General features: G+C 45.7%; 1 protein-coding gene across 1 annotated transcript; it reads left to right on the forward strand.

Annotated features, from left to right (window-relative positions):
* Positions 1 to 891: 891 nt before the first annotated feature.
* Positions 892 to 2,677, forward strand: LOC139838359 (probable disease resistance protein At1g15890). Its single transcript, XM_071827775.1, has one exon. The coding sequence runs from the start codon at positions 948 to 950 to the stop codon at positions 1,965 to 1,967; it is 1,020 nt and encodes a 339-aa protein (XP_071683876.1). The 5' UTR covers positions 892 to 947; the 3' UTR covers positions 1,968 to 2,677.
* The last annotated feature ends 23,330 nt before the right edge of the window (positions 2,678 to 26,007 follow it).

Below are 26,007 nucleotides of genomic sequence, written 5' to 3' on the forward strand. Positions count from 1 at the left end.
ATTTTACAAGAGGGGGAAGCGCGTGAGCTATTTAAACAGAGCCTAAGTTATCCAGGGGATATTTATTCTGATCCCAACATCGGGCCATATGCTACTGACCTGGTACGGGCAATAAATGGCCTGCCATCAGAACTGGTGCGTTATGGGAGATCAATGCGTGGAACAACGGATGCACGTTCCTGGAAAGTTGCTACAGATGATGCAACTAGTAAATTTTCTAGGTCACGTTCGGTAAGTGTTGACTTGTGTGAAAACTCAAATTTTCTAGGAATCTATAGCTGGTCATAAACCCATTTTCTGACTACTAACCTATGTATTTCTTTTATGCCGTGAAGATAGAAGACACTCTCTGTCTCATTGAGGATGATCCTATGTTGGGAGTAATTGGAATATGGGGTCCAGGTGGAGTGGGAAAAACACATCTTCTGAAAAAAAATCCGGAGCTTTTTCAGAGGAAGAATGATTGTTATATGGGTGACAGCCTCCAAGGAGTGTTCAGTGTTAAAGGTCCAAACACAAATTTTAGATGAGCTAAAACAGAAAGGGGATGGTAATGAGGGAACCCAAAGTGCCATGATCCGTGGCTTCCTAGAGAATAAAAGCTTCCTTGTACTGTTGGATGACCTTTGGGAAAGAATTGATCTAGAAGCAGTTGGCTTACCACTTCCCCTTGGAATTGAACCTTTGAGCAAACTCAAGAGAAAAGTTGTGCTCACAACAAGATTTACATCCGTTTGTGGTGGGATGGAGGTCAAAAAACAAATTAAAGTTCCATATCTGCATGAAAATGAGGCATGGAAGCTATTCAGAGAGAAGGTCGGAGACCAAACCCTTTTTTCTCGTGGTATTGAAGATCGTGCGAGAATACTTGTGACTGAAATGAAGGGCTTGCCTTTAGCTTTGGTAACTGTGGGAAGGGCAATGTATGGTAAATTTCATCCGGATCAATGGGATTCTGCCATCCAACATATGAAAAATTCATGCTGAAGATGGAGGAAGAAGTTTTCAGAAAGATCATGTTTAGCTATGATAACTTGAAAAGCGAGAGACTGAAGAATTGTTTCTTGACTTGTGCACTGTGGCCAGAGGATCATGTGATTCTGAGGGAACAGCTCGCTCAATGCTGGATTGGCTTAGGTCTAGTGGATGTGGGGGACATACAAAGTCCCTACACAAAAGCTTATAGTCTGATGAGCGACCTTACAGGTGCATGTCTGGTAGAGTGCGCTGGAGAATCGAATTATCATGTCAAACTACATGATGTGATTCGTGATATGTGTTTATGGATCTCTTGTGGCTGTGGTAAGAACAATGGCAATTGGTTTGTCCATGCAGGAGTTGGCCCAGATGAAAATTTTAGCATCCCTTATAGTGCAGAATACATCTCATTAATGTTCAACAAGATGACAAAATTTCCTTCTGTTGGTGATCCGCTGAAACTGAGGGTCTTGTGCCTTCGAGAAAATATGTTGGATGAAACAGTAATAGGTGGAGTACTTGTGAATTGTGCTAAATTGACATATCTGGACTTGAGAAATAATAAACTCAAGGGGATACCTGAAAGCTTATGTCGCCTGGTAGAATTGATACATCTCAATTTGTCATTTAATGAGGGGATACAGGAAGTGCCTCACAGCTTTGAAAACCTCATTAAGCTCAAGTTCCTGTACCTGCAAGGCAATGCCATAAAAATAATACCAAAGGAGGTCATATCTAGACTTGAAGCATTGGAAATAATACACCTGGAACTTGGGTGGGTTTCTGATTGTATTAGATCTAATGTATATAGAGAGTTGGCCACACTGAATCACTTGAAAGTTGTTGTTATATCGATAGGACTTTTGAGTGCATGGACATCACTTCATGATGCGGCTGACCTACCCATTCGGTCTTTAAGGCTGGATAGAACATCTGCTGAAGAGAAGGAATTCCATCTCTATGATATTTTATCATTGGACTTTGCATAAACGACCTTGTATGAACTGGATATTCGACACAACAAGTGTGTGACAGATATAACATTAATACAGAGGCCTGAACAACAATCCTACAGTTTTGGTATTCTCAGTAACCTGACCATGATTCATTTGAAAGCATTGACAACAGTAAAATGGATGGGAACATCTCCAACATCTGTATTTCCAAGACTCACTTGTTTGACAGTGTCAAGTTGCAACAAGCTAGAGCACCTGTCTTGGGCGATGTATCTGCCTTGCCTTGAAAAACTCGAAGTATCATTCAGTGATAGCATGCGGAAGGCTTTTACAAGATATCATGTTGACAACATGTGGAGTGGACAAGAGAGTTCCCAGACATTTCCTTGCCTCAAGCACCTTGTTCTTTTTGCCTGCAAATCGCTGGTCACTATTGCAGATCCCGATGTGACATTCCCATCCCTAGAGGTGCTGGATATTGTACGTTGTCCAAAGCTGAATAAGCTTCCTTTTGACATGGTCAGCTTGCCACAAAGTCTGAAGGTTCTATGGATGGATGATACTGAATACTGGGAGCGACTGGAATTGGAAGAAGGTGTCAGATCTTTCCTTCAACCCAGACTTCAATATAGATACCGATAAATACCATGAGCAATCAGTCCATTCTATATCTGTATCTCGGCTGGGAGTGTTATCAGGCATGTTTATACAGCGTGCACGGAAATGCTCCTTTGGGCTCCAGAGTTGTCATCGTCTTTGCTCTGCATTTTTCTTTCCCTGTGTTTTGAGGTTCAGTTTCGTCAGGTCCTCTGTTCTGAGCTGGACCAACAAAAGTATTGTAAGCCAGAGACGTGATGTGTTCACGCTGTGCGGCATTCTGTTGTGTGCTGTCGGTTGGCCACGATCTGGTCGCGCGGTCATTTACGACAATCTTTCTAGGAAGGAAGGTTAAGACGCTGCAAAACTCTTTTGACCCCTTCTTGTCTGGAAGAGTTTTGATTTGTGTGAAACCTGATTTCTGAATGTGGAGAATACAAATTTTGGGTCGGATTGTTACCTTAGGGAGCTGGAAGGCTGGCCGTGAGTCCAAGCGGAACCGAGCGTGGCCGGCCGCGTCACGCTCAGCTTGAGGCATCAAACTGGCGGCACGGCCTCCGGTTTCGCGGCTGTGACGGGTGGCTAGCCGCATATTGCCCCTTCGACAGCGTATCGAGGTCCGTCCGTGCGATGGATGCCTCTTTTACCGGAGCCTAGTGAACTTTCTTTTCATCTTCTCCGCCTCTCATGGACCACAGTTTGCACTGGCATGGCCGCCTGGGCCAATCTCCTCCAATATAGTACTAACCAGACAACATGGCATGAACAAGACAGATTTTCTAGAATTATAGATAGGCATAAACTGGCATTGTTGCAGTCGTGTGTGAATAGCCACATTCTTTTGAAAGGTACTCAACTGGCTGCACATAGCACGTCATTATGAGTGTGGTTCTCTCCCATCTGATACAAGTGATAATCAAACTTGCTCGGTATCTCGTCTGGGACTGGGAGTGTTCTCATGCATGTCTATGCCGTGTACTGTGTGTGCAAATGATTCCTAGTGACATGCATCTGTGTACAATATTGTAATACAAGGGATGGATAATGTGTGTGCATTTTCTTTGACGGTACACAGATGGATTGCGCAATTCTCTTAAAATATACATCTACGATACGTATTTTTGTCACAGTTTCCTCAGATGGTGCCTTTTTTTACCGTGCAAGTGCTATAGTATAAGCCTTGTTTCCAGTTATACCATGCAGTTCACCATGTCGTTCTAGAAACTGACAAGCAAATGTTTTTTCCTCTTTAAATCTCCGCAAGAACCATTTTTCTACTTCTATTTTTTTCATTTCTAGTAATATATTAAACAAACCATGCCATCTAATTTTTTTTCTATTTCCAACTTCTTACTATCTCACGCACTGATAAGACTTCATCTATCAGTTCCTTGCCACAACTGAACGGAGTACTAATTTATTTTGAAATCTGTTTCAACGACATATTTCTTTTCTGAAATTCTCCATATTTTTCTCGTCTCAGGCTCGTCGTCAACATCAAAACAAATGATCATGTTCAATGTGGTAACCAAACATGTTCTCCATGGTTGAATATAAAAATAGCCACGGTTCCTCAATCTTATGATTCCTTCCACGTGTACAAAGGACTATCTATTTCAGATTCTAGCAAAAACTGAACGGATCTATGTTAAGCTCTTTTTCCACGACAACTCTTCAAAATCATCCACATTTTCCTGGTCTCGTACTAATTCTCAACATGCCAGCCAAATGGACATGCCAAACAGACAATTTAGATCAGCAAATGTGCAATTGTCCAACTGCACGTCTTGTAATCTAACACTGGTAGAAAAAGGGCCTTTAGTCGCGGTTCGCAACTGGCATTAATCCCGGTTGCGCAACCGCGACTAATTAAGCGCGACTAAAGGCCCCCCCCCCCCCCCCCCCCCCTAGTCGCGGTTGCTTACGAACCGTGACAAAAGGCCCATCCACGTGGGCGGCAGGCGGCTGTCGGGGCGGAAGACCTTTAGTCGCGGTTGGCCAGCCGCAGGTTTAGGGTTTTAGCCCCCCTAAATCAGGTTTCTTTTTGCTGTGTTTCATTTCTTTTATATTTTATTTTGTGTTTTATTTTAATTTCAAAGAAGTTTCAGTACACATATTCTACGCTACTATATACATGTTACACGTTGATGCATATGAATGTACAATTTTAAACAAGTTTGAAATTTCAAACAAGAAGAATTCAAGAGGAATATACAATATATATTCAATCTCGGGTGACCAAATACAACTTCGAACAAGTTTTCGTACATAATTTACGTCATCAGAAGTTCTTCGTCCTCGTAATAGTGTTCTCCTTTAGGATGGAGGACTTCCCTCACCAAAAATCTTGCTAATTCCTCTTGAATTGGTCGGAAGCGAGCTTCTGGACTAAGCTTCTTCCGCAAGTTATTCCTCTGCAAGTTGATATCCGCCGCCCTCCACTCAGAGGTGTATCTCCGGATGAACTCACAAACATAGTATCCACATAGATTGGTCCCCGGTGGCTGAGTATCCATATTAACTAACCTTCTAAATTCTAGCTCATCTTTGAATTCACCGGTTATTTTATCTGAGAACCATTTCCAAACCCTACAGGGCAAAGAAAATTAAATGAACAAGGGAGTTATTAGTTACTTGATATCAGGAAATGAACGAAAGAGGCCGATATAGAGCGCACATGATTGAAAATAATTACTTTCGCAGCATATTTCTCAAGCTGGCCCAAAGCTTTGAATCCATATTCAGAGAGTCCATGATGAGAACTCTGGAGGTGTGAAATTCAATTATTAGCAGAATCCAGTGGAACCTGCGGACACGATATATGCACAGTCATGCATAACTCATCGATTAGACATACCATGCATGGAGTAAACAAAAAAGAATGTGCACAAGACAGAAACACTCACCCAAAATGGTAAGGAAATAGAATTTGACTTTTGAGTTGCTTCTCTTTAAGAAAATTGTACAAGTCTCTCTCCATGTCGTGGGGGTATCTTTCTAACACATATCCATTAACGATATGTGGGTCAATGAACCCAACATCATGGATGTTCCTTTTTTTTGCATTCCCCAAGCTTCATTCTGCATAATAGCGTACACAACAATATAGTTAGGACAATATATATAGTGCAGGCAATGAACGAGATGAGGTAGAAATAAATCACTTACAGAACGTAGCAACTCAGGATAGATTTGTCGAGCTCGCGCAGATTGAACAGCTGGAACAATTCACTCATATGAACTTGTACAGAGTACTGTTTGAAGTGATGCTCCTGTCTAACTTCCCCATAAATATATTCTTTGCTGGCCTTATTTTTTATGAAATCCTTGTACCAACATAGCAGTTTTCGCATTTGCTTTGGTAGACTTGCTTACTGCGCAGGCTCAACGAGAGGCCCATTCGGCACATATGTAAATGCTACCTCACTTATTGGCGCATCCTCAAGGCCTAACAATGCACGAAGAGTCATACCGAACTCGGCCGCTCTTTCTACGGCACCCGTTACAGTCATTCCCTGTGCTGCCGCAGCTGCTATGATAGCGGGGTCCATTAGTTCAAAGTCCTTATCCATATCGGCTCTGAAGGACAACGTCATAGCATCCGGACCGGCTTTCACTATGAGCGGGGGGATCGATTGGCAGATTTTGCTCGACTTGGGACGGTGTCGTCAAAAAATCCTTAGCCCACTTCTTTTGATGCTCAGTAAATACTGGCTTGGGCTCAGGCTCTTTTTTCTCCTTCATATCCGCCTTCCATTTCTCATGATGAGCAGCCGCGGCCATGTTGATTTCCTCGACACTAAGTTCCCAAGGTCTCGGGAGGAGAGGCTTCAGTGATGGCATTGGTACCTTTGTGGTCTTAGGTACATAAGGGTCCAGGTTAATAGTCCAGGAGGGGGTTGCCTTGCTATCCGCCTGCTTCTGCTTCTTCGCCGGAGGTGGATTGGAGGGCGGCGTACCCGCCGGAGGAGGACTGGGGGGCGGCGGCTGCTTACCCGCCGGAGGTGGATTGGGGGGCGGCGTCGGCTGACGTGAAGGAGGTGTAGGTGAACCACCACCACCACCACCACCACCACCGCCGCCACCACCACCACCACCGGAGGGGGGTGGACTTGTTGGCCTTGGCGCCTCGCCTGGAAACACTATGTACTTCTTTTTCCATAGAATGAATTGGCGCTTGACATCTCCAAGTCTTTTCTCCCCTTCGGGTGTAGCATAGTCAATCTCCAGGTCCTCAAACCCTTGGACTATGTCTTCCACCGTGACACGAGCATAGCCATCTTTAATGGGGTTGTTGTGGTGGAGTGCTCTAGGTGTACAGGGTAAAGCACTGCCGATCGCTACCTTCAGGGAAATGTTCCCCACTGGATAATGCAGATCACATTCTTTCATCTCCTTTACATCATCCACGGGGTAGTGAGGCTCCGGTGCACGAATCTCGATCGTCGGTGCATTAGCACCAGCCGGGGTGAAGGGTGCATTAGCACCAGCCGGGGCCAGCAAGGGTGCATTAGCACCAGCCGGGGCCTCCGTGGAAGCCACGCTGCTTCTCCGTTGCTGGCTTCCGACATCCGCTGCATGATCTTCATGCGGCCCTGCAGCCGATCTTTCTTTTACTAGTTCATTCACAATCTGCTTCACCTCATGGAGTTCCGATGCCAACTGCCCCACAAGATCTGCATCCCGATCCGTCTTTCTCTTACGGCTTCTGTAATGGTACAGGTCATTGTCCTGGGAAAACCCTACTTTCCACGGAATGGGGCATTTGCCTCGTACACGTCCTGGGTGTTCACGATTCCCGAGGGCTAATGTCAGCGCGTCGTTCTCTCTGTTGAACTTGATCTTCCCCTCTTGAGCTTGGGCCATTGCGTCAATAAGGGCTTGGGTGGGAGTAAACACTTTCTTCCGGTGAACACACCTCCCTGTCTCGGGGTCTAGCGATCCCCCATGCCCGTACTACCATCTTTTGGCCCTTGGGTCCCATCCCTCTGTACCTAGAGGGATTCCTCGCGCCCTCAGGTCGTTCTCCATCTTCTCCCACTTACGCTCCGAAAGGCGGTATCCTCCTGGCCCCATAATATGATTGTACTCTTTCTTAGCCGCATTTTCCTTATTTTTTTCCGATATGGCCTTGAAATGCTCCGATTTCTTTTGCCTCACAAATTTTAGCCAATCATCTTTCAGTTTCTCATATTGTCCATTGAAATCCGGAGTCTTGTTCTGGTTGACATAATCACGGGCTAAATTTTTCTTGAAGTTCCGGAATGCTTCAGCCATCTTGTGAAGAGCGAACTCTTTGACTAGCCTCCTCCTCTCACGTCCACCCGGAATCTCGTTACCGAATTCATCACGTTTGTTGAATTCCGGAGGTAGAATGAAATGTTCCATAAGCTTTCTCCAGCAATCCTTTTTCGTTCTCTTGTCAACAAAACTGAAACCAAGACGTGCCTTCTTTGGCTCATTCCATTCCTGGACGGTGATCGGGACATTGTCTGTAACAATGACTCCTCATTGGTTGATAAACTTTGTGTAGTGCTGTTGGGGCTCCAGCGGCTTGCCGTGTTCACTGACAACATCGATGGTATATGTTTCTCCTTGTCTCATCGTCTTGGTTTTGCCACGCTTTGTCGTACTCGATTTTTTCAACGATCCGGCCGAGGGCTAAAACAAGAAAGAGAGTCGCGTTAATACATATTTATTCAAATCAGTAAGTTTGTATCACCAGAGGCTCAATGTATATATACCTCGCCGGAGGTGGTTGCTAATTCGAGATCGTCGTTTGTCGTTTGCCCTCCGGAGGCAAACGTTTCAATAACTTCCTTTCTTCCTTGGTCATCACCTTCTCGACCTTCACCTTCACCGTCAAGGTTCAGATAAGAAGAGACATCTTCTTCATCTTCTTCCGGCACATACTCAATATCGTCGTTTATGAGGGCGGTTATATGTGCTTCGGCGACCGGATCATAGCTTCTCAGAATCGGGTCAGCTCTATCGTCCGCCATATGTCACTCCTGAAGACATGTAGTAAAAACTAATTAATTAAGTAACGACGGGGGCGGTGGCGGTGGCGAACGGGGGGCGGGGGAAGGGGGCGGTGGCGGTGGCGAAAGGGGCGGTGGCGAAAAGGCGAGAGAGAGGAGAGAGAAACACCGACTACCCCGCGCATATACGGAGGGGGCGGCGAGGTGGCGGCGCACAAAGTTGTGCGCCGCCCCTCGCCACCCCCTCCGTATACGCGCGGGGTCGGTGTGTTTCTCTCTCTCCTCTCTCGCCTAAAAAAAGTGCGCCGCCCCCTCCGTATACGCGCGGTGGTTACGTTCTCCGATTTTGTTAAAATTTTATTAAGTTAAAATTTTATTAAGTTAAAATTTTATTAAGTCAAAAATTTTAAGACAAGATTTTTAAGTTAAAATTTTGTTAAGTTAAAATTTTGTTAAGTCAAAATTTTATTAAGTTAAAATTTTGTTAAGTTAAAATTTTATTAAGTTAAATTTTTATTAAGTCAAAGATTTTTGTTAAGTTAAATTTTTCTTAAGTAAAAAAAATAAAAAATAGAGAGATCGAATTGAAGGGGCGCCGCCCGTGGTACTGGCCGACGCGCGCGCCCCTCCATCTCTCGATCTCTGTGGCGGCGGCACACGTGCAGGGGCGCAAGTGTGGCGGCGGCGCAAGTGTGGCGGCGGCGGCTCGGGCAGCGATGACACGTACGAGGGTGGCGGCGCGCGGCGACGACGAGGGCGGCGACGGCGCGACGGTTGGCGTATGGTACACGTCGAGGCGCGGCGCGAGAAAAGGAGCGGCGAGAGCACGGCGACAGCGTCGAGGCGTGGCGGCGGTTGGCGACAGAGGGGCGCGGCGACGGCGACGGCGCGGCGACGGCAGTGTCCGCTCGGGCAGCCTGACGGCGTAGAGGGCGCGCTGCAGGGCTGGTTCGGCGGAGAAGATGAGATTGTGGCGCGGCCGTTCGCGCCGGCGCGAATATCTAGGGGCCCCCCTTTAGTCGCGGTTGTACCCTTTAGTCACGGTTGGTGTCACCAACCGCGACTAAAGGGTTTTTTCGCCGGAATTTTGGTTCCCGCGGAAAGACCCTTTAGTCGCGGTTGGCGCCAACCGCGACTAAAGGTGTTTTTCCAAATACTTTTCAATTCAAAATCTTAAAAATGCAAATAATATATCAATAAATTCAGAAAAATAAAAGTAAATCATTTTAAAATCTTAAAAATACAAATAATATATCAAAAAATTCAGAAAAATAAAACTAATTCATTTCAAAATCTTAAAAATACAAATAATATATCAAAAAAATCAAAAAAATAAAACTAATTCATTTCAAAATCTTAAAAATACAAATAATATATCAAAAAATTCAAAAAAATAAAACTAATTCATTTCAAAATTGGAAAAATACAAATAATATATCAAAAAATTCATAAAAATAAAACTAATTCATTTCAAAATCAGAAAAATACAAATAATTTATCAAAAAATTCAGAAAAAGCCATTTCTTCCTGCATCTGTCTTCCCACCTCCTGTCTTCCCGCCCCCCGCTTCCCACCATTTCTTCCCGCCTTAGTCTTCCCACCTCCTGTCTTCCCGGCCCCCTCTTTCCGCCATTTATTCCCGCCTCTGTCTTCCCGCCATTTCTTCCCGCCTCTCTCTTTCACGGGAGATTTTCCAACCCTTTCCCCAACACTGTTAGAGGAGATGGAGTCTTTTCACGGGCTTGCAGGAAAATTTTCCCGAGGCGTATCGATGCTAGGTTGGCTTGTTGGTCTGCTTGCCAAGGCGTATCGATGCTCCTTTTATAGGCACGGCGCCGCTTCTGCTTTGTCTTGTTCCTCCGACAGGGCATCGTGCGCTACATGCTTTATCTCATCGAGCAGTGCATCCACCCACGTGTCCTTATCCTGCCGACAGCTTTAGTCCCGGTTGCACCCACCAACCGGGACTAAAGCTTACCCAGACGTCATTATCCCACCGACAGTTTTGTTAGATGACACAAAAACCACATTTAGTCCCGGTTGCACCCACCAGCCGGGACTAAAGGTTAGATGACCAGCTCTGTCTTCCCGCCTCTGTCTTCCCGTCCACCTTTTTCCCGCCATTTCTTCCCGCCACTGTCTTCCCGCCTCCTGTCTTCCCGCCCACATTTATTCCCGCCATTTCTCACTCTATATATGTAGCCCGGCTTGGCCAGCATTATCACATCTCTACAATCTCTCATCACTCTCTCATGGCTTCCACCGTACCCACTCTAACCTACCAGCAGGTGGAGGAGCTTTGCGCCTCGAACTACCCTTGTCCACCGGGCTACCGCGTCCCCGCCGGCTGGAGCTTAAGCGCCGGAGGCGTGCCGGTCCCTCCCGTCCCTCAGGGTACTGCGCGCCGGGCGGCCATCACGAACCACTACTACCTCGACCTCACGCTGGAGCAGCGGATGAATCCCCGCTGGCATCCCGACAACCAGCAGACTTGGGACGCCTTCTTCATCAATCGGCGTGAGAGGGCGCTCGCCAGGTATGAGGAGGACGGTCTGCCTCCTGGGAACTTCCACGAGGCCGGCCGTCGGCTATGGTGGGGCGGCCGGACTCTACAGAGCGTCATGGACTACATCACGGCCGGCGATATCCCCCGCCTGCGGTACCCTCAGTACCAGTCGAGGTTCGAGCCACGAGCGCCGCCCGACGACAGCGACGACGATAGCGACGACGACGGTGGCAACTTAGAAGGCGATGACTACCAGTACAACAGCGGCGACTACGAAGACTACGAGTATGCATATTATAGGCCTAGGCAGGAGTATGACTAAATCAATCCAACATTCTAAGATGTACTCCTAGGCCTTTGGATGATCGCATGATGTACTCGTTTTCTACTTATGTTTTTCACATAGAAAACCTGAGCGACATCTTTAGTCCCGCGTTTCACATAGAAGGCCCGGCGCTGGCGCGAGGAACTCCGCCTCCTCCTGCTCCGGCGTGTTGTACGTGCCGAGGGTGAGGCGGAAGGTGAAACGTGGCACGGCGACGACGGAGGGGCGAGGCACGTGGAGCGGCGGTGACACGTGGCATGGGGAAGCGACATGTGTGGCACGGCGATGGCGGCGGGCCAGTAGAAAAGGGGGGCTGATCCAAACACATCACAGATAATATAATTCACATGATCCATACAAAGTTTGGAACAAATTTTCCTCAACAAAGGTTGGTACAATAAATTATTACACATCATTTCTTCCCTTGTGTCCCTTGATTACGATTGTGCCGTAACCATGGAACATCCTCATCATTTAACCTAATGCTTGGGTCAGTGTTCACTTTGAAGAGCGGAATTTCACCAAACATATTATAATCTTCTGACATGTCTGTCTTGTCCTCCACTCCCACGATGTTTCTTTTCCCTGAAAGAACAATGTGGCGCTTTGGATCATCGCATGATGTACTCGTTTTCTTATCTTTCCTTTTCCTCGGTTTGCTACTCATGTCCTTCACATAGAAAACCTGAGCGACATCTTTGGCTAGGACGAATGGTTCGTCAAGGTAAACAAGATTGTTGAAATCCACCATTGTCATTCCGTATTGCTCGTCCACCTTTACCCCACCTCCTGTTAGCTTGAACCATTTACACCGGAACAAAGGGACCTTGAAGGAGGATCCATAGTCAAGTTCCCATATCTCCTCTATGTAACCATAATATGTGACCTTTTGCCCATTCTCGGTTGCTGCATCAAAACGGACACCACTGTTTTGGTTGGTGCTCTTTTTATCTTGGGCGATCGTGTAAAATGTATTCCCATTTATCTCGTACCCTTGGAAAGTCGTTATAGTCGAAGATGGTGTCTTGGCCAACATGTACAGCTGATCTCCAACATCATTGTCATTCATTAAATGTTTTCGCAACCAACCGCCGAAAGTCTCCATGTGGGCCTTTCTAATCCAGGATTCAGGCTTCCCCGGGTTGTCCGAGCGTAAAATATTCTTGTGTTCCTCGAAGTACGGAGCCACCAAGCTGGAATTTTGCAGAACTGTGTGGTGTGCTTCAGTCATAGAATGGCCGTCCATACATATCGTTGATTTCCTTCCGATCATGCCTTTTCCACTTAGTCTTCCCTCGTGCCGCGATTGAGGAAGACCAATCGGCTTAAGGTCAGGAACATAGTCAACACAAAACTCAATTACCTCCTCATTTCCATAGCCCTTGGCGATGCTTCCTTCTGGCCTAGCACGGTTACGAACATATTTCTTTAATACTCCCATGAACCTCTCAAAGGGGAACATATTGTGTAGAAATACAGGACCGAGAATGGAAATCTCTTCGACTAGGTGAACCAGGAGGTGCGTCATAATATTGAAGAAGGATGGTGGGAACACCAACTCGAAACTGACAAGACATTGGACCACATCATTCTGTAACCGTGGTAGATCTTCTGGATTGATTACCTTCTGAGAGATTGCATTGATGAATGCACATAGCTTCACAATGGCTACTCGAACATTTTCCGGTAGGAGCCCCCTCAAAGCAATCGGAAGCAATTGCGTCATAATCACGTGGTAGTCGTGAGATTTCAGGTTTAGGAACTTTTTGTCCGCCATATTTATTATTCCCTTTATATTCGATGAGAAGCCAGACGGGACCTTCATACTACTCAGGCATTCAAAAAAGATGACCTTTTCTTCTTTGGTAAGAGCGTAGCTGGCACGACCTTGAAACCATTCCGGATGCCGGTCATCTGGGTCTTTCAAACGTTGCTGGTCCTGCCGTGCTTCCTTTGTATCATTTGTCTTCCCATACACGCCCAAGAAGCTTAGCAGGTTCACGCAAATATTCTTCGTAACATGCATCACGTCGATTGCAGAGCGGACATCTAGGACTTTCCAATATTCTAGCTCCCAAAATATAGATTTCTTCTTCCACATGGGTGCGTGCCCGTCAACTCCCTGCGGAACTGATTGTCCGCCAGGACCCTTTCCAAAGATGACTTTCAAATCCTTGACCATATCAAATACCTCAGCACCAGTACGTTCTGCAGGCTTCGGCCAGTGATCTGCCTTGCCGTTGAAATGCTTGCCTTTCTTTCTTACGTTATGATTTCGGGGAAGAAATTGACGATGCCCCAGGTACACGTTCTTCTTACAATTACCCAAATATATACTTTCAGTCTCATGTAAGCAGTGCGTGCATGCATTGTATCCCTTATTTGTCTGTCCCGAAAGGTTACTAAGAGCAGGCCAATCGTTGATGGTTACGAAAAGCAACGCTCGTAGGTCAAATTCCTCTTTTTTGTGCTCATCCCACACACGTACACCAGGTCTGCCCCACAACTGTAAAAGTTTATCAACTAATGGCCTTAGGTATACATCGATGTCGTTGCCGGGTTGCTTCGGACCTTGGATGAGCACTGGCATCATAATGAACTTCCGCTTCATGCACAACCAAGGAGGAAGGTTGTAGATGCATAGAGTCACGGGCCAGGTGCTATGGCTGGAGCTCTGCTCGCCAAAAGGTTTCATGCCATCTGTACTTAGACCAAATCTTATGTTCCTTGCGTCAGCAGCAAAATCTTTGAACTCTCTGTCGATCTTTCTCCCTTGCGTTCCATCAGCGGGGTGTCTCAACTCCCCGTCCGACTTACGGTCCTCTTTGTGCCATCGCAATAACTTGGCATGCTCTTTGTTCCTAAATAGACGTTTCAACCGTGGCATTATAGGAGCATACCACATCACCTTGGCGGGAACCCTCTTCCTGGGTTTCTGGCCCTCAACATCGTCACCAGGGTCATCTCCTCTGATCTTATAACGCAATGCAGTGCATACCGGGTATTCATTCAAATTCTCGTATTCACCGCGGTACAGGATGCAGTCGTTAATGCATGCATGTATCTTCTGAACCTCTAAACCTAGAGGGCATACAACCTTCTTTGCTTCGTACGTACTGGCGGGCAACTCGTTATTCTTTGGAAGCATATTCTTCATCATTTTCAGCAACTTTTCAAATCCTGAGTCAGATAGACCTTCCTGTGCCTTCCATTTCAGCAAATCCAGTGTGCAGCCCAGCTTTTTCAGACCATTATCGCATCCTTGGTACAACGACTTTTTGTGATCCCCTAACATGCGATCCAAATTCTCCCTCTCCTTTTCAGTTTCGCAGCCTCTCCGTGCATCAGCAATGGTCCGACCAAGATCGTCAGCGGGCTCATCACGTGCCTCTTCTTCACCTTCCCCTTCACCTTCCCCTCCTTCAGCATCCTCCATGAAAGTATCACCGAAATGATCAGGATAGTTGTCATCGATATCATCCCCTTCTTCATCTTCTTCCATTCTAACCCCTTGATACGTCTCCGACGTATCGATAATTTCTTATGTTCCATGCCACATTATTGATGTTATCTACATGTTTTATGCACACTTTATGTCATATTCGTGCATTTTCTGGAACTAACCTATTAACAAGATGCCGAAGTGCCAGTTGCTGTTTTCTGCTGTTTTTGGTTTCAGAAATCCTAGTAAGGAAATATTCTCGGAATTGGACGAAATCAAAGCCCAGGGGCCTATTTTTCCACGAAGCTTCCAGAAGTCCGAAGGAGAGACGAAGAGGGGCCACGAGGGGGCCACACTCTAGGGCGGCGCGGCCCCCCCCTTGGCCGCGTGGCCCTGTGGTGTGGGGCCCCCGTGCCGCCTCTTGACCTGCCCTTCCGCCTACAAATAGCCTCCATGACGAAACCCCCAGTACCGAGAGCCACGATACAGAAAACCTTCCAGAGACGCCGCCAACACCGATCCCATCTCGGGGGATCCAGGAGATCGCCTCCGGCACCCTGCCGGAGAGGGGAATCATCTCCCGGAGGACTCTACGCCGCCATGGTCGCCTCCGGTGTGATGTGTGAGTAGTCTACCCCTGGACTATGGGTCCATAGCAGTAGCTAGATGGTTGTCTTCTCCCCATTGTGCTATCATTGTCGGATCTTGTGAGCTGCCTAACATGATCAAGTCATCTATCTGTAATTCTATATGTTGCGTTTGTTGGGATCCGATGAATAGAGAATACTTGTTATGTTGATTATCAAAGTTATATCTACGTGTTATTTATGATCTTGCATGCTTTCCGTTACTAGTAGACGCTCTGGCCAAGTAGATGCTTGTAACTCCAAGAGGGAGTACTTATGCTCGATAGTGGGTTCATGCCTGCATTGACACCTGGGACAGGATGTAAAAGTTCTAAGGTTGTGTTGTGCTGTTGCCACTAGGGATAAAACATTGATGCTATGTATATGTATGTTGTTTTTGAGTACATTACGGTCCATACTTTATGCAATTGTCTGTTGCTTTGCAACTTAATCTTGGAGGGGTTCGGATGATAACACGAAGGTGGACTTTTTAGGCATAGATGCAGTTGGATGGCGGTCTATGTACTTTGTCGTAATGCCCAATTAAATCTCACTATACTCATCATGATATGTATGTGCATTGTCATGCTCTCTTTATTTGTCAATTGCCCAACTGTAATTTGTTCACCCAACATGCTGTTTGTCTTATGGGAGAGACACCTCTAGTGAACTGTGGACCCCGGTCCAATTCTCTTTACTGAAATACAATCTACTGCAATACTTGTTCTACTGTTTTCTGCAAACAATCATCTTCCACACAATACGGTTAATCCTTTGTTACAGCAAGCCGGTGAGATTGACAACCTCACTGTTTCGTTGGGGCAAAGTACTTTGGTTGTGTTGTGCAGGTTCCACGTTGGCGCCGGAATCCCTGGTGTTGCGCCGCACTACATCCCGCCGCCATCAACCTTCAACGTGCTTCTTGGCTCCTCCTGGTTCGATAAACCTTGGTTTCTTTCTGAGGGAAAACTTGCTGCTGTGCGCATCATACCTTCCTCTTGGGGTTCCCAACGAACGTGTGAGTTACACGCCATCAAGCTCTTTTTCTGGCGCCGTTGCCGGGGAGATCAAGACACGCTGCAAGGGGAGTCTCCACTTCTCAATCTCTTTACTTTGTTTTTATCTTGCTTAGTTTTATTTACTACTTTGTTTGCTGCACTAAATCAAAATACAAAAAAATTAGTTGCTAGTTTTACTTTATTTGCTATCTTGTTTGCTATATCAAAAACACAAAAAAAAATTAGTTTACTTGCATTTACTTTATCTAGTTTGCTTTATTTACTGTTGCTAAAATGGCCAACCCTGAAAATACTAAGTTGTGTGACTTCACAACCACAAATAATAATGATTTCTTATGCACACCTATTGCTCCACCTGCTACTACAGCAGAATTCTTTGAAATTAAACCTGCTTTCTTGAATCTTGTTATGCGAGAGCAATTTTACAGTGTTAGTTCTGATGATGCTGCTGCCCATCTTAATAATTTTGTTGAACTATGTGAAATGCAAAAATATAAAGATGTAGATGGTGATATTATTAAACTAAAATTGTTCCCTTTCTCATTAAGAGGAAGAGCTAAAGATTGGTTGCTATCTCTGCCTAAGAATAGTATTGATTCATGGACTAAATGCAAGGATGCTTTTATTGGTAGATATTATCCCCCTGCTAAAATTATATCTTTGAGGAGTAGCATAATGAATTTTAAACAATTAGATACTGAACATGTTGCTCAAGCTTGGGAAAGAATGAAATCTTTGGTTAAAAATTGCCCAACCCATGGACTGACTACTTGGATGATCATCCAAACCTTTTATGCAGGACTGAATTTTTCTTCACGGAATTTATTGGATTCAGCTGCTGGAGGTACCTTTATGTCCATCACTCTTGGTGAAGCAACAAAGCTTCTTGATAATATGATGATCAACTACTCTGAATGGCACACGGAAAGAGCTCCACAAGGTAAGAAGGTAAATTCTGTCGAAGAAACCTCTTCCTTGAGTGATAAGATTGATGCTATTATGTCTATGCTTGTGAATGATAGGACTAATATTGATCCTAATAATGTTCCATTAGCTTCATTGGTTGCACAAGAAGAACATGTTGATGTAAACTTCATTAAAAATAATAATTTCAACAACAATGCTTACCGGAACAATTCTAGTAACAACTATAGGCCTTATCCTTATAATAATGGCAACGGCTATGGTAATTCTTATGGGAATTCTTACAACAATAATAGGAGTTCACCCCCTGGACTTGAAGCCATGCTCAAAGAATTTATTAGTACACAAACTGCTTTTAACAAATCTGTTGAAGAAAAGCTTGGGAAAATTGATATACTTGCTTCTAAAGTCGATAGTCTTGCTGCTGATGTTGATCTTTTGAAATCAAAAGTTTTGCCTAATGAGAATCATCATAATAAAATTGTTACTACAGCAAATGCCATTCAAGTTAGAATTAATGAGAATATAAGATTAATGGCCGAACTGCGTGCTAGGTGGGATAGAGAAGAAAATGAAAAACTAGCTAAAGAGAAGAATGTAGCTAAAGTTTGGACTATTACCACCACTAGTAATGCTAATGCTACACATGTTGCTGCACCTCCTACCATTACTAATAAAAGAATTGGTGTTAGCAATGTTTCCACTTCTAATGCAAAGCGCGAAAAAATGCCTGAAACTGCTAAAACTGCTGAAACTGCCTGTGATAAAGCTACTGAAATTTTTTCCAACATTGGGGATGATGATCCCATTACTTTAGATTATAATGGTTTGAATTTTGATGATTGCCACATCTCTGAAGTTATAAAGTTCTTGCAAAAACTTGCTAAAAGTCCTAATGCTAGTGCTATAAATTTGGCTTTCACGCATCATATTACAAATGCTCTCATAAAAGCTAGAGAAGAGAAACTAGAGCGTGAAACCTCTATTCCTAAAAAGCTAGAGGATGGTTGGGAGCCCATCATTAAGATGAAGGTTAAAGATTTTGATTGTAATGCTTTATGTGATCTTGGTGCAAGTATTTCTCTTATGCCTAAGAAAATTTATAATATGCTTGACTTGCCACCGCTGAAAAATTGTTATTTGGATATTAATCTTGCTGATCATTCTACAAAGAAACCTTTGGGTAAAGTTGATAATGTTCGCATTACCGTTAACAATAACCTTGTTCCCGTTGATTTTGTTGTCTTGGATATTGAATGCAATGCATCTTGTCCCATTATATTGGGAAGACCTTTTCTTCGAACTGTTGGTGCTACTATTGATATGAAGGAAGGTAATATAAAATATCAATTTCCTCTCAAGAAAGGTATGGAACACTTCCCTAGAAAGAGAATGAAGTACCCTTTTGATTCTATTATGAGAACAAATTATGATGTTGACACTTCGTCTCTTGATAATACTTGATACACACTTTCTGCGCCTAGCTGAAAGGCGTTAAAGAAAAGCGCTTATGGGAGACAACCCATGTTTTACCTACAGTACTTTGTTTTTATTTTGTGTCTTGGAAGTTGTTTACTACTGTAGCAACCTCTCCTTATCTTAGTTTTGTGTTTTGTTGTGCCAAGTTAAGCCGTTGATAGAAAAGTAAGTACTAGATTTGGATTACTGCACAGTTCCAGATTTCTTTGCTGTCACGAATCTGGGTCTACCTCCCTGTAGGTAGCTCAGAAAATTAAGCCAATTTACGTGCATGATCCTCAGATATGTACGCAACTTTCATTCAATTTGAGCATTTTCATCTGAGCAAGTCTGGTGCCATTTTAAAATTCGTCAATACGAACTGTTCTGTTTTGACAGATTCTGCCTTTTATTTCGCATTGCCTCTTTTGCTATGTTGGATGAATTTCTTTGATCCACTAATGTCCAGTAGCATTATGCAATGTCCAGAAGTGTTAAGAATGATTGTGTCACCTCTGAATATGTCAATTTATATTGTGCACTAACCCTCTAATGAGTTGTTTCGAGTTTGGTGTGGAGGAAGTTTTCAAGGATCAAGAGAGGAGTATGATGCAACATGATCAAGGAGAGTGAAAGCTCTAAGCTTGGGGATGCCCCGGTGGTTCACCCCTGCATATTCTATGAAGACTCAAGCGTCTAAGCTTGGGGATGCCCAAGGCATCCCCTTCTTCATCGACAACATTATCAGGTTCCTCCCCTGAAACTATATTTTTATTCCATCACATCTTATGTGCTTTTTCTTGGAGTGTCGGTTTGTTTTTATTTTTTGTTTTGTTTGAATAAAATGGATCCTAGCATTCACTTTATGGGAGAGAGACACGCTCCGCTGTAGCATATGGACAAGTATGTCCTTGGTTTCTACTCATAGTATTCATGGCGAAGTTTCTCCTTCGTTAAATTGTTATATGGTTGGAATTGGAAAATGATACATGTAGTAATTGCTATAAATGTTTTGGGTAATGTGATACTTGGCAATTGTTGTGCTCATGATTAAGCTCTTGCATCATATGCTTTGCACCCATTAATGAAGAAATACATAGAGCATGCTAAAATTTGGTTTGCATATTTGGTTTCTCTAAGGTCTAGATAATTTCTAGTATTGAGTTTGAACAACAAGGAAGACGGTGTAGAGTCTTATAATGTTTACAATATGTCTTTTATGTGAGTTTTGCTGCACCGGTTCATCCTTGTGTTTGTTTCAAATAAGCCTTGCTAGCCTACACCTTGTATCGAGAGGGAATACTTCTCATGCATCCAAAATACTTGAGCCAACCACTATGCCATTTGTGTCCACCATACCTACCTACTACATGGTATTTTCCGCCATTCCAAAGTAAATTGCTTCAGTGCTACCTTTAAAATTCCATCATTTACCTTTGCAATATATAGCTCATGGGACAAATAGCTTAAAAACTATTGTGGTATTGAATATGTAATTATGCACTTTATCTCTTATTAAGTTGCTTGTTGTGCGATAACCATGTTCACTGGGGACGCCATCAACTATTCATTGTTGAATTTCATGTGAGTTGCTATGCATGTCCGTCTTGTCTGAAGTAAGAGAGATCTACCACCTTATGGTTAAGCATGCATATGTTAGAGAAGAACATTGGGCTGCTAACTAAAGCCATGATCCATGGTGGAAGTTTCAGTTTTGGACATATATCCTCAATCTCAAATGAGAAAATTATTAATTGTTGTTACATGCTTATGCATAAAAGAGGAGTCCATTATCTGTTGTCTATGTTGTCCCGGTATGGATGTCTAAGTCGAAGAATAATCAATAGCGAGAAATCCAATGCGAGCTTTCTCCTTAGACCTTTGTACAGGCGGCATAGAGGTACCCCTTTGTGACACTTGGTAAAAACAATGCATTGTGATGATCCGGTAGTCCAAGCTAATTAGGACAAGGTGCGGGCACTATTAGAACACTATGCATGAGGCTTGCAACTTATAAGATATAATTTACATGATGCATATGCTTTATTACTACCGTTGACAAAATTGTTTCATGTTTTCAAAATCAAAGCTCTAGCACAAATATAGCAATCGATGCTTTTCCTCTATGGAGGACCATTCTTTTACTTTCAATGTTGAGTCAGTTCACCTATTTCTCTCCACCTCAAGAAGCAAACACTTGTGTGAACTATGCATTGATTCTTACATACTTGCTTATTGCACTTATTATATTACTCTATGTTGACAATATCCATGAGATATACATGTTACAAGTTGAAAGCAACCGCTGAAACTTAATCTTCTTTTGTGTTGCTTCAATGCCTTTACTTTGAATTATTGCTTTATGAGTTAACTCTTATGCAAGACTTAATTGATGCTTGTCTTGAAGTGCTATTCATGAAAAGTCTTTGCTTTATGATTCACTTGTTTACTCATGTCATATACATTGTTTTGATCGCTGCATTCACTACATATGCTTTACAAATAGTATGATCAAGATTATGATGGCATGTCACTCTAGAAATTATCTGTGTTATCGTTTTACCTGCTCGGGACGAGCAGAACTAAGCTTGGGGATGCTGATACGTCTCCGACGTATCGATAATTTCTTATGTTCCATGCCACATTATTGATGTTATCTACATGTTTTATGCACACTTTATGTCATATTCGTGCATTTTACGGAACTAACCTATTAACAAGATGCCGAAGTGCCGATTCTTTGTTTCTGCTGTTTTTGGTTTCAGAAATCCTAGTAAGGAAATATTCTCGGAATTGGACGAAATCAAAGCCCAGGGGCCTATTTTTCCACGAAGCTTCTAGAAGTCCGAAGGAGAGACGAAGAGGGGCGACGAGGGGGCCACACCCTAGGGCGGCGCGGCCCCCACCTTGGCCGCGCGGCCCTGTGGTGTGGGGCCCCCGTGCCGCCTCTTGACCTGCCCTTCCGCCTACAAATAGCCTCCGTGACGAAACCCCCGATGCGAGAGCCACGATACGGAAAACCTTCCAGAGACGCCGCCAACGCCGATCCCATCTCGGGGGATCCAGAGATTGCCTCCGGCACCACTGCCGGAGAGGGGAATCATCTCCCCGGAGGACTCTACGCCGCCATGGTCGCCTCCGGTGTGATGTGTGAGTAGTCTACCCCTGGACTATGGGTCCATAGCAGTAGCTAGATGGTTGTCTTCTCCCCATTGTGCTATCATTGTCGGATCTTGTGAGCTGCCTAACATGATCAAGATCATCTATCTGTAATTCTATATGTTGCGTTTGTTGGGATCCGATGAATAGAGAATACTTGTTATGTTGATTATCAAAGTTATATCTACGTGTTATTTATGATCTTGCATGCTTTCCGTTACTAGTAGATGCTCTGGCCAAGTAGATGCTTGTAACTCCAAGAGGGAGTACTTATGCTCGATAGTGGGTTCATGCCTGCATTGACACAGGACGATGTGAGAAAGTTCTAAGATTGTGTTGTGCTATTGCCACTAGGGATAAAACATTGATGCTATGTCTAAGGATGTAGTTGTTGATTACATTACGCACCATACTTAATGCAATTGTCTGTTGCTTTGCAACTTAATACTAGAGGGGGTTCGGATGATAACCTGAAGGTGGACTTTTTAGGCATAGATGCAGTTGGATGGCGGTCTATGTACTTTGTCGTAATGCCCAATTAAATCTCACTATACTCATCATGATATGTATGTGCATTGTCATGCTCTCTTTATTTGTCAATTGCCCAACTGTAATTTTTTCACCCAACATGCTGTTTGTCTTATGGGAGAGACACCTCTAGTGAACTGTGGACCCCGGTCCAATTCTCTTTACTGAAATACAATCTACTGCAATACTTGTTCTACTGTTTTCTGCAAACAATCATCTTCCACACAATACGGTTAATCCTTTGTTACAGCAAGCCGGTGAGATTGACAACCTCACTGTTTCGTTGGGGCAAAGTACTTTGGTTGTGTTGTGCAGGTTCCATGTTGGCGCCGGAATCCCTGGTGTTGCGCCGCACTACATCCCGCCGCCATCAACCTTCAACGTGCTTCTTGGCTCCTCCTGGTTCGATAAACCTTGGTTTCTTTCTGAGGGAAAACTTGCTGCTGTGCGCATCATACCTTCCTCTTGGGGTTCCCAACGAACGTGTGAGTTACACGCCATCACCCCTCTTTCTCCATGCTTGGTCCAACAATTATAGCTTGGCATGAAACCGTGCCGAAGCAGGTGCACGTGAACGTCTCTTGAGGAAGAGTAACCCTTCTGATTCTTACAGGCAGCACATGGACATATAACAAAACCACCCTGCTTGTTCGCATTAGCCACTACGAGGAAATCTTTCAAACCCGTAATGAACTCGCCGGAGAGTCGGTTACCGTACATCCATTGCCGATTCATCTGCATTATTATTATATAAAGTATATAATTAACCAGCATGCATTTGTTGAACTAACTAGCTAGAAATAATAGAAATTAAACAATGAACTACACACATGCATATTTTATCAATGACACATGAAAGGTTCAAGTTGCTAACCGCGATCGAGGAGGAAAAATAAATGAGAAAGTCAAGTGTGGCTCGGACACTTCATATCATGTTTGTTTCATGCTCTCGGGCATTTCATCGAACACCTTATGTGCATAAGAGGATCCAAAAGCAAACCCACCACCCCCTTGTGAATAGAAGTGCCAAATGGCTAAGTGAAGTGTGCTGAAGTGCATTTATAGGGATGGGCCTTTAGTCCCGGTTGGCCTGGCCAACCGCGACTAAAGCCCCTCCCGTCCACCAGCTGTCGACCGAGCCCGCTGGGCCCAGACCTTCGGTCGCGGGTCGCCTCCCGAACCGCGACTAAAGACCCCTTTAGTCGCGGTTCGAATATTTTGGGGACTAAAGGGGGTGTATGGAAGCCTCTTTTTCTACTAGTGTAAAGCAACATGTGACATTTTTTTTTGTAATATTATTATTCCAGAGTGAAAAGCAAAAGATAGATCGAACTCGACCCCCTCGCGTCGCTCCTCACGCGGCGCCAGGGGGAAACCCTTGCCCCCAAACCCCCTCCCCCCCCCCCCCCGTCCGTCTCCATCCGCCGCCGCTGCCACCGGCCTATGCCACGGCGGTGGTGGGCCCCTCCACCGAAGGTGGTGGGGGGGTTCTCTCCCGTGCGGCGCTGGTGGCGGGATCTGCCGAGTGAGGCGGCGGCAGGCTGACCGGCGCGAGGAGGCCGGGGCGGCGGCCCCGGGCAAGCCGGCGATGCTTCGGTGGCGCAAGCTTGGGTGGCGGCCGCGGTGAGGTGCTCCGGCGCGTTCCCGTGGATGGTGGCTGGCATCTTCGGCCACGGGGGTGGCGTCGGTTCCGGCTGGCCCAGGGTGCCTCCTACATGGCGGATGTGGAGCTCCGGGCTTCAATCCCTGCGTCCGGCCGGGCCGGGGGTGCAGCGGCAGCGGCATCGCCGGTTGGAGAGGTGGTGGCTCGGGTGGTTGTGCTACTGGCCCGGATTCGATCGATCTTGGATCTGTTGGGCTTGGCAATGGCAGGGAGGTGGTGCTGTGGCGGTCTTGGTTGCGGAAATTTGGTTGCAGTTCGTCTCCTGTCAGCTCGGGTGGTTCAAGGTGGAGGCTCCTAGGAGACATCCTTGTCTGGGCTTTGGTCCGGACTAGCGACAGCGACACCCGTGGGTGCTTTTGACTTTCTTGGAAGCATCGTTCAAGGCTCCTCTCGTCACCTCTGAGCTTTGCCTCAGGAGGGAAACCTCGGATCCTTCAGATCGGACGATGGAGGCACTTCGGCGTCTTTCTCCTTGTTGCGGGCATCGTTTCGGAGTTGGCTTCGTCTTGGGGACTAGAGGATGGATGGTTGCTGAGATGGCCTACTTGGGGCGCTACAGGCAGTTTGGCAACGATGATGCGTCAAGCAGAGCTCGGGTCGCGGCTTGGGCTTCGATAGTCGGTTTCCGGCGTGTCCGATAGGTCTTCTCGTGCTTCACTGTGTCGATGTGGAGTCGGAGCTGCGGTGGTGTGTGCCCCTGCGGCAATGATGATCGGCAACCGGTGGTGTGGCAGACGATTCGGTCGGCGCGAGCCCAGCATAGTTCCCTTGTGATGCTCGATGGCCAAGTTGGAGTTGTCTCTCGTTGGCGTGTGTGGCCGATTGTTGGCATTTGGCCAGGTCGGTCGGGGGTGGTGCCCAATGTGGTCGTGTTCCATGACGATATTGGTGCACTTGTATCGGGTTTTGGCCGGTTTTCCCGCTAATAAATCGGCCGTCTTCTTCTTTATCAATGAAAATGGCAAGTCTTGCCTTGTTTCAAAAAAAACATGTGACATTTTTATTATATTATTCAACAAAGGGTTTGACAAAAGTCATACTCCTTTTCTACATAAAAGGATGTCTCAACTTTATCAAAATTGAATGTTTCTGTATACTAAATCGGGTCTAGGTACATCCAATTTTGATAAGGTTGAGACATCGTTTATGGTTGGAGGTAGTATATAAAACAAAATTCGAAGCCACCACGCAACACGTACAAACCTGATAATGAGTGAAAATCACGCCAGCAGCGAAACGCACAGCGATAGGCCCGCGCATCACCCTCCTTGGGTGGCACGGGGGAAACCCTAGCCGCCGCCGGCCCTTGAGGCCCCCATCCGCCCCCGCATTGCCGCCACCGAAAGAGGAGCTGACGAAGCTGCGCAAGCCCAAGGAGGGTGATGGTGGGGTGGCTTTTCGCGTGGTCCTCTCTCTTGGACGCCATGGCGTGCAGACGCGCGCCAGGCAGGGCGAAGCGACGGCGAGGCTGCGAGCCAGCATGGTGTTGGACGACTGCGTGCGGGGGCTGCTAGCTCGGAGGCGCCCTGCAGAGGTGGCGCGGCGGGCCGCAGGCATGGAAGCAAGGTGCGGGCGGGCCTGGCCGTGGCGAGTACCTTGGCTCCTAGAGGGGGCTGTGGAGGTGCTGGTGCCATCATGGCCGTGTCGTGTGGAGGCCAGGGGAAGGTGCGGTGCGTGTCGTCCTTGTGGGGCTGAGGTGTAGGGGGGGCAAGGCTAGGGAGTCCAAGGGCACTTCGTGCCCTTCATCCTTCAGCTTGGAATGTTCCAGGGGAATGGAAATCGGGGCGGCAGCCCCGGAGAGCTGGCTGCGGCTTGGATGCGGCCGACATGTCATCTGTCGCGGCG

The sequence above is a fragment of the Lolium perenne genome, chromosome 3, assembly GCF_019359855.2.
Source record: "Lolium perenne isolate Kyuss_39 chromosome 3, Kyuss_2.0, whole genome shotgun sequence".
NCBI lineage: Eukaryota > Viridiplantae > Streptophyta > Magnoliopsida > Poales > Poaceae > Lolium > Lolium perenne.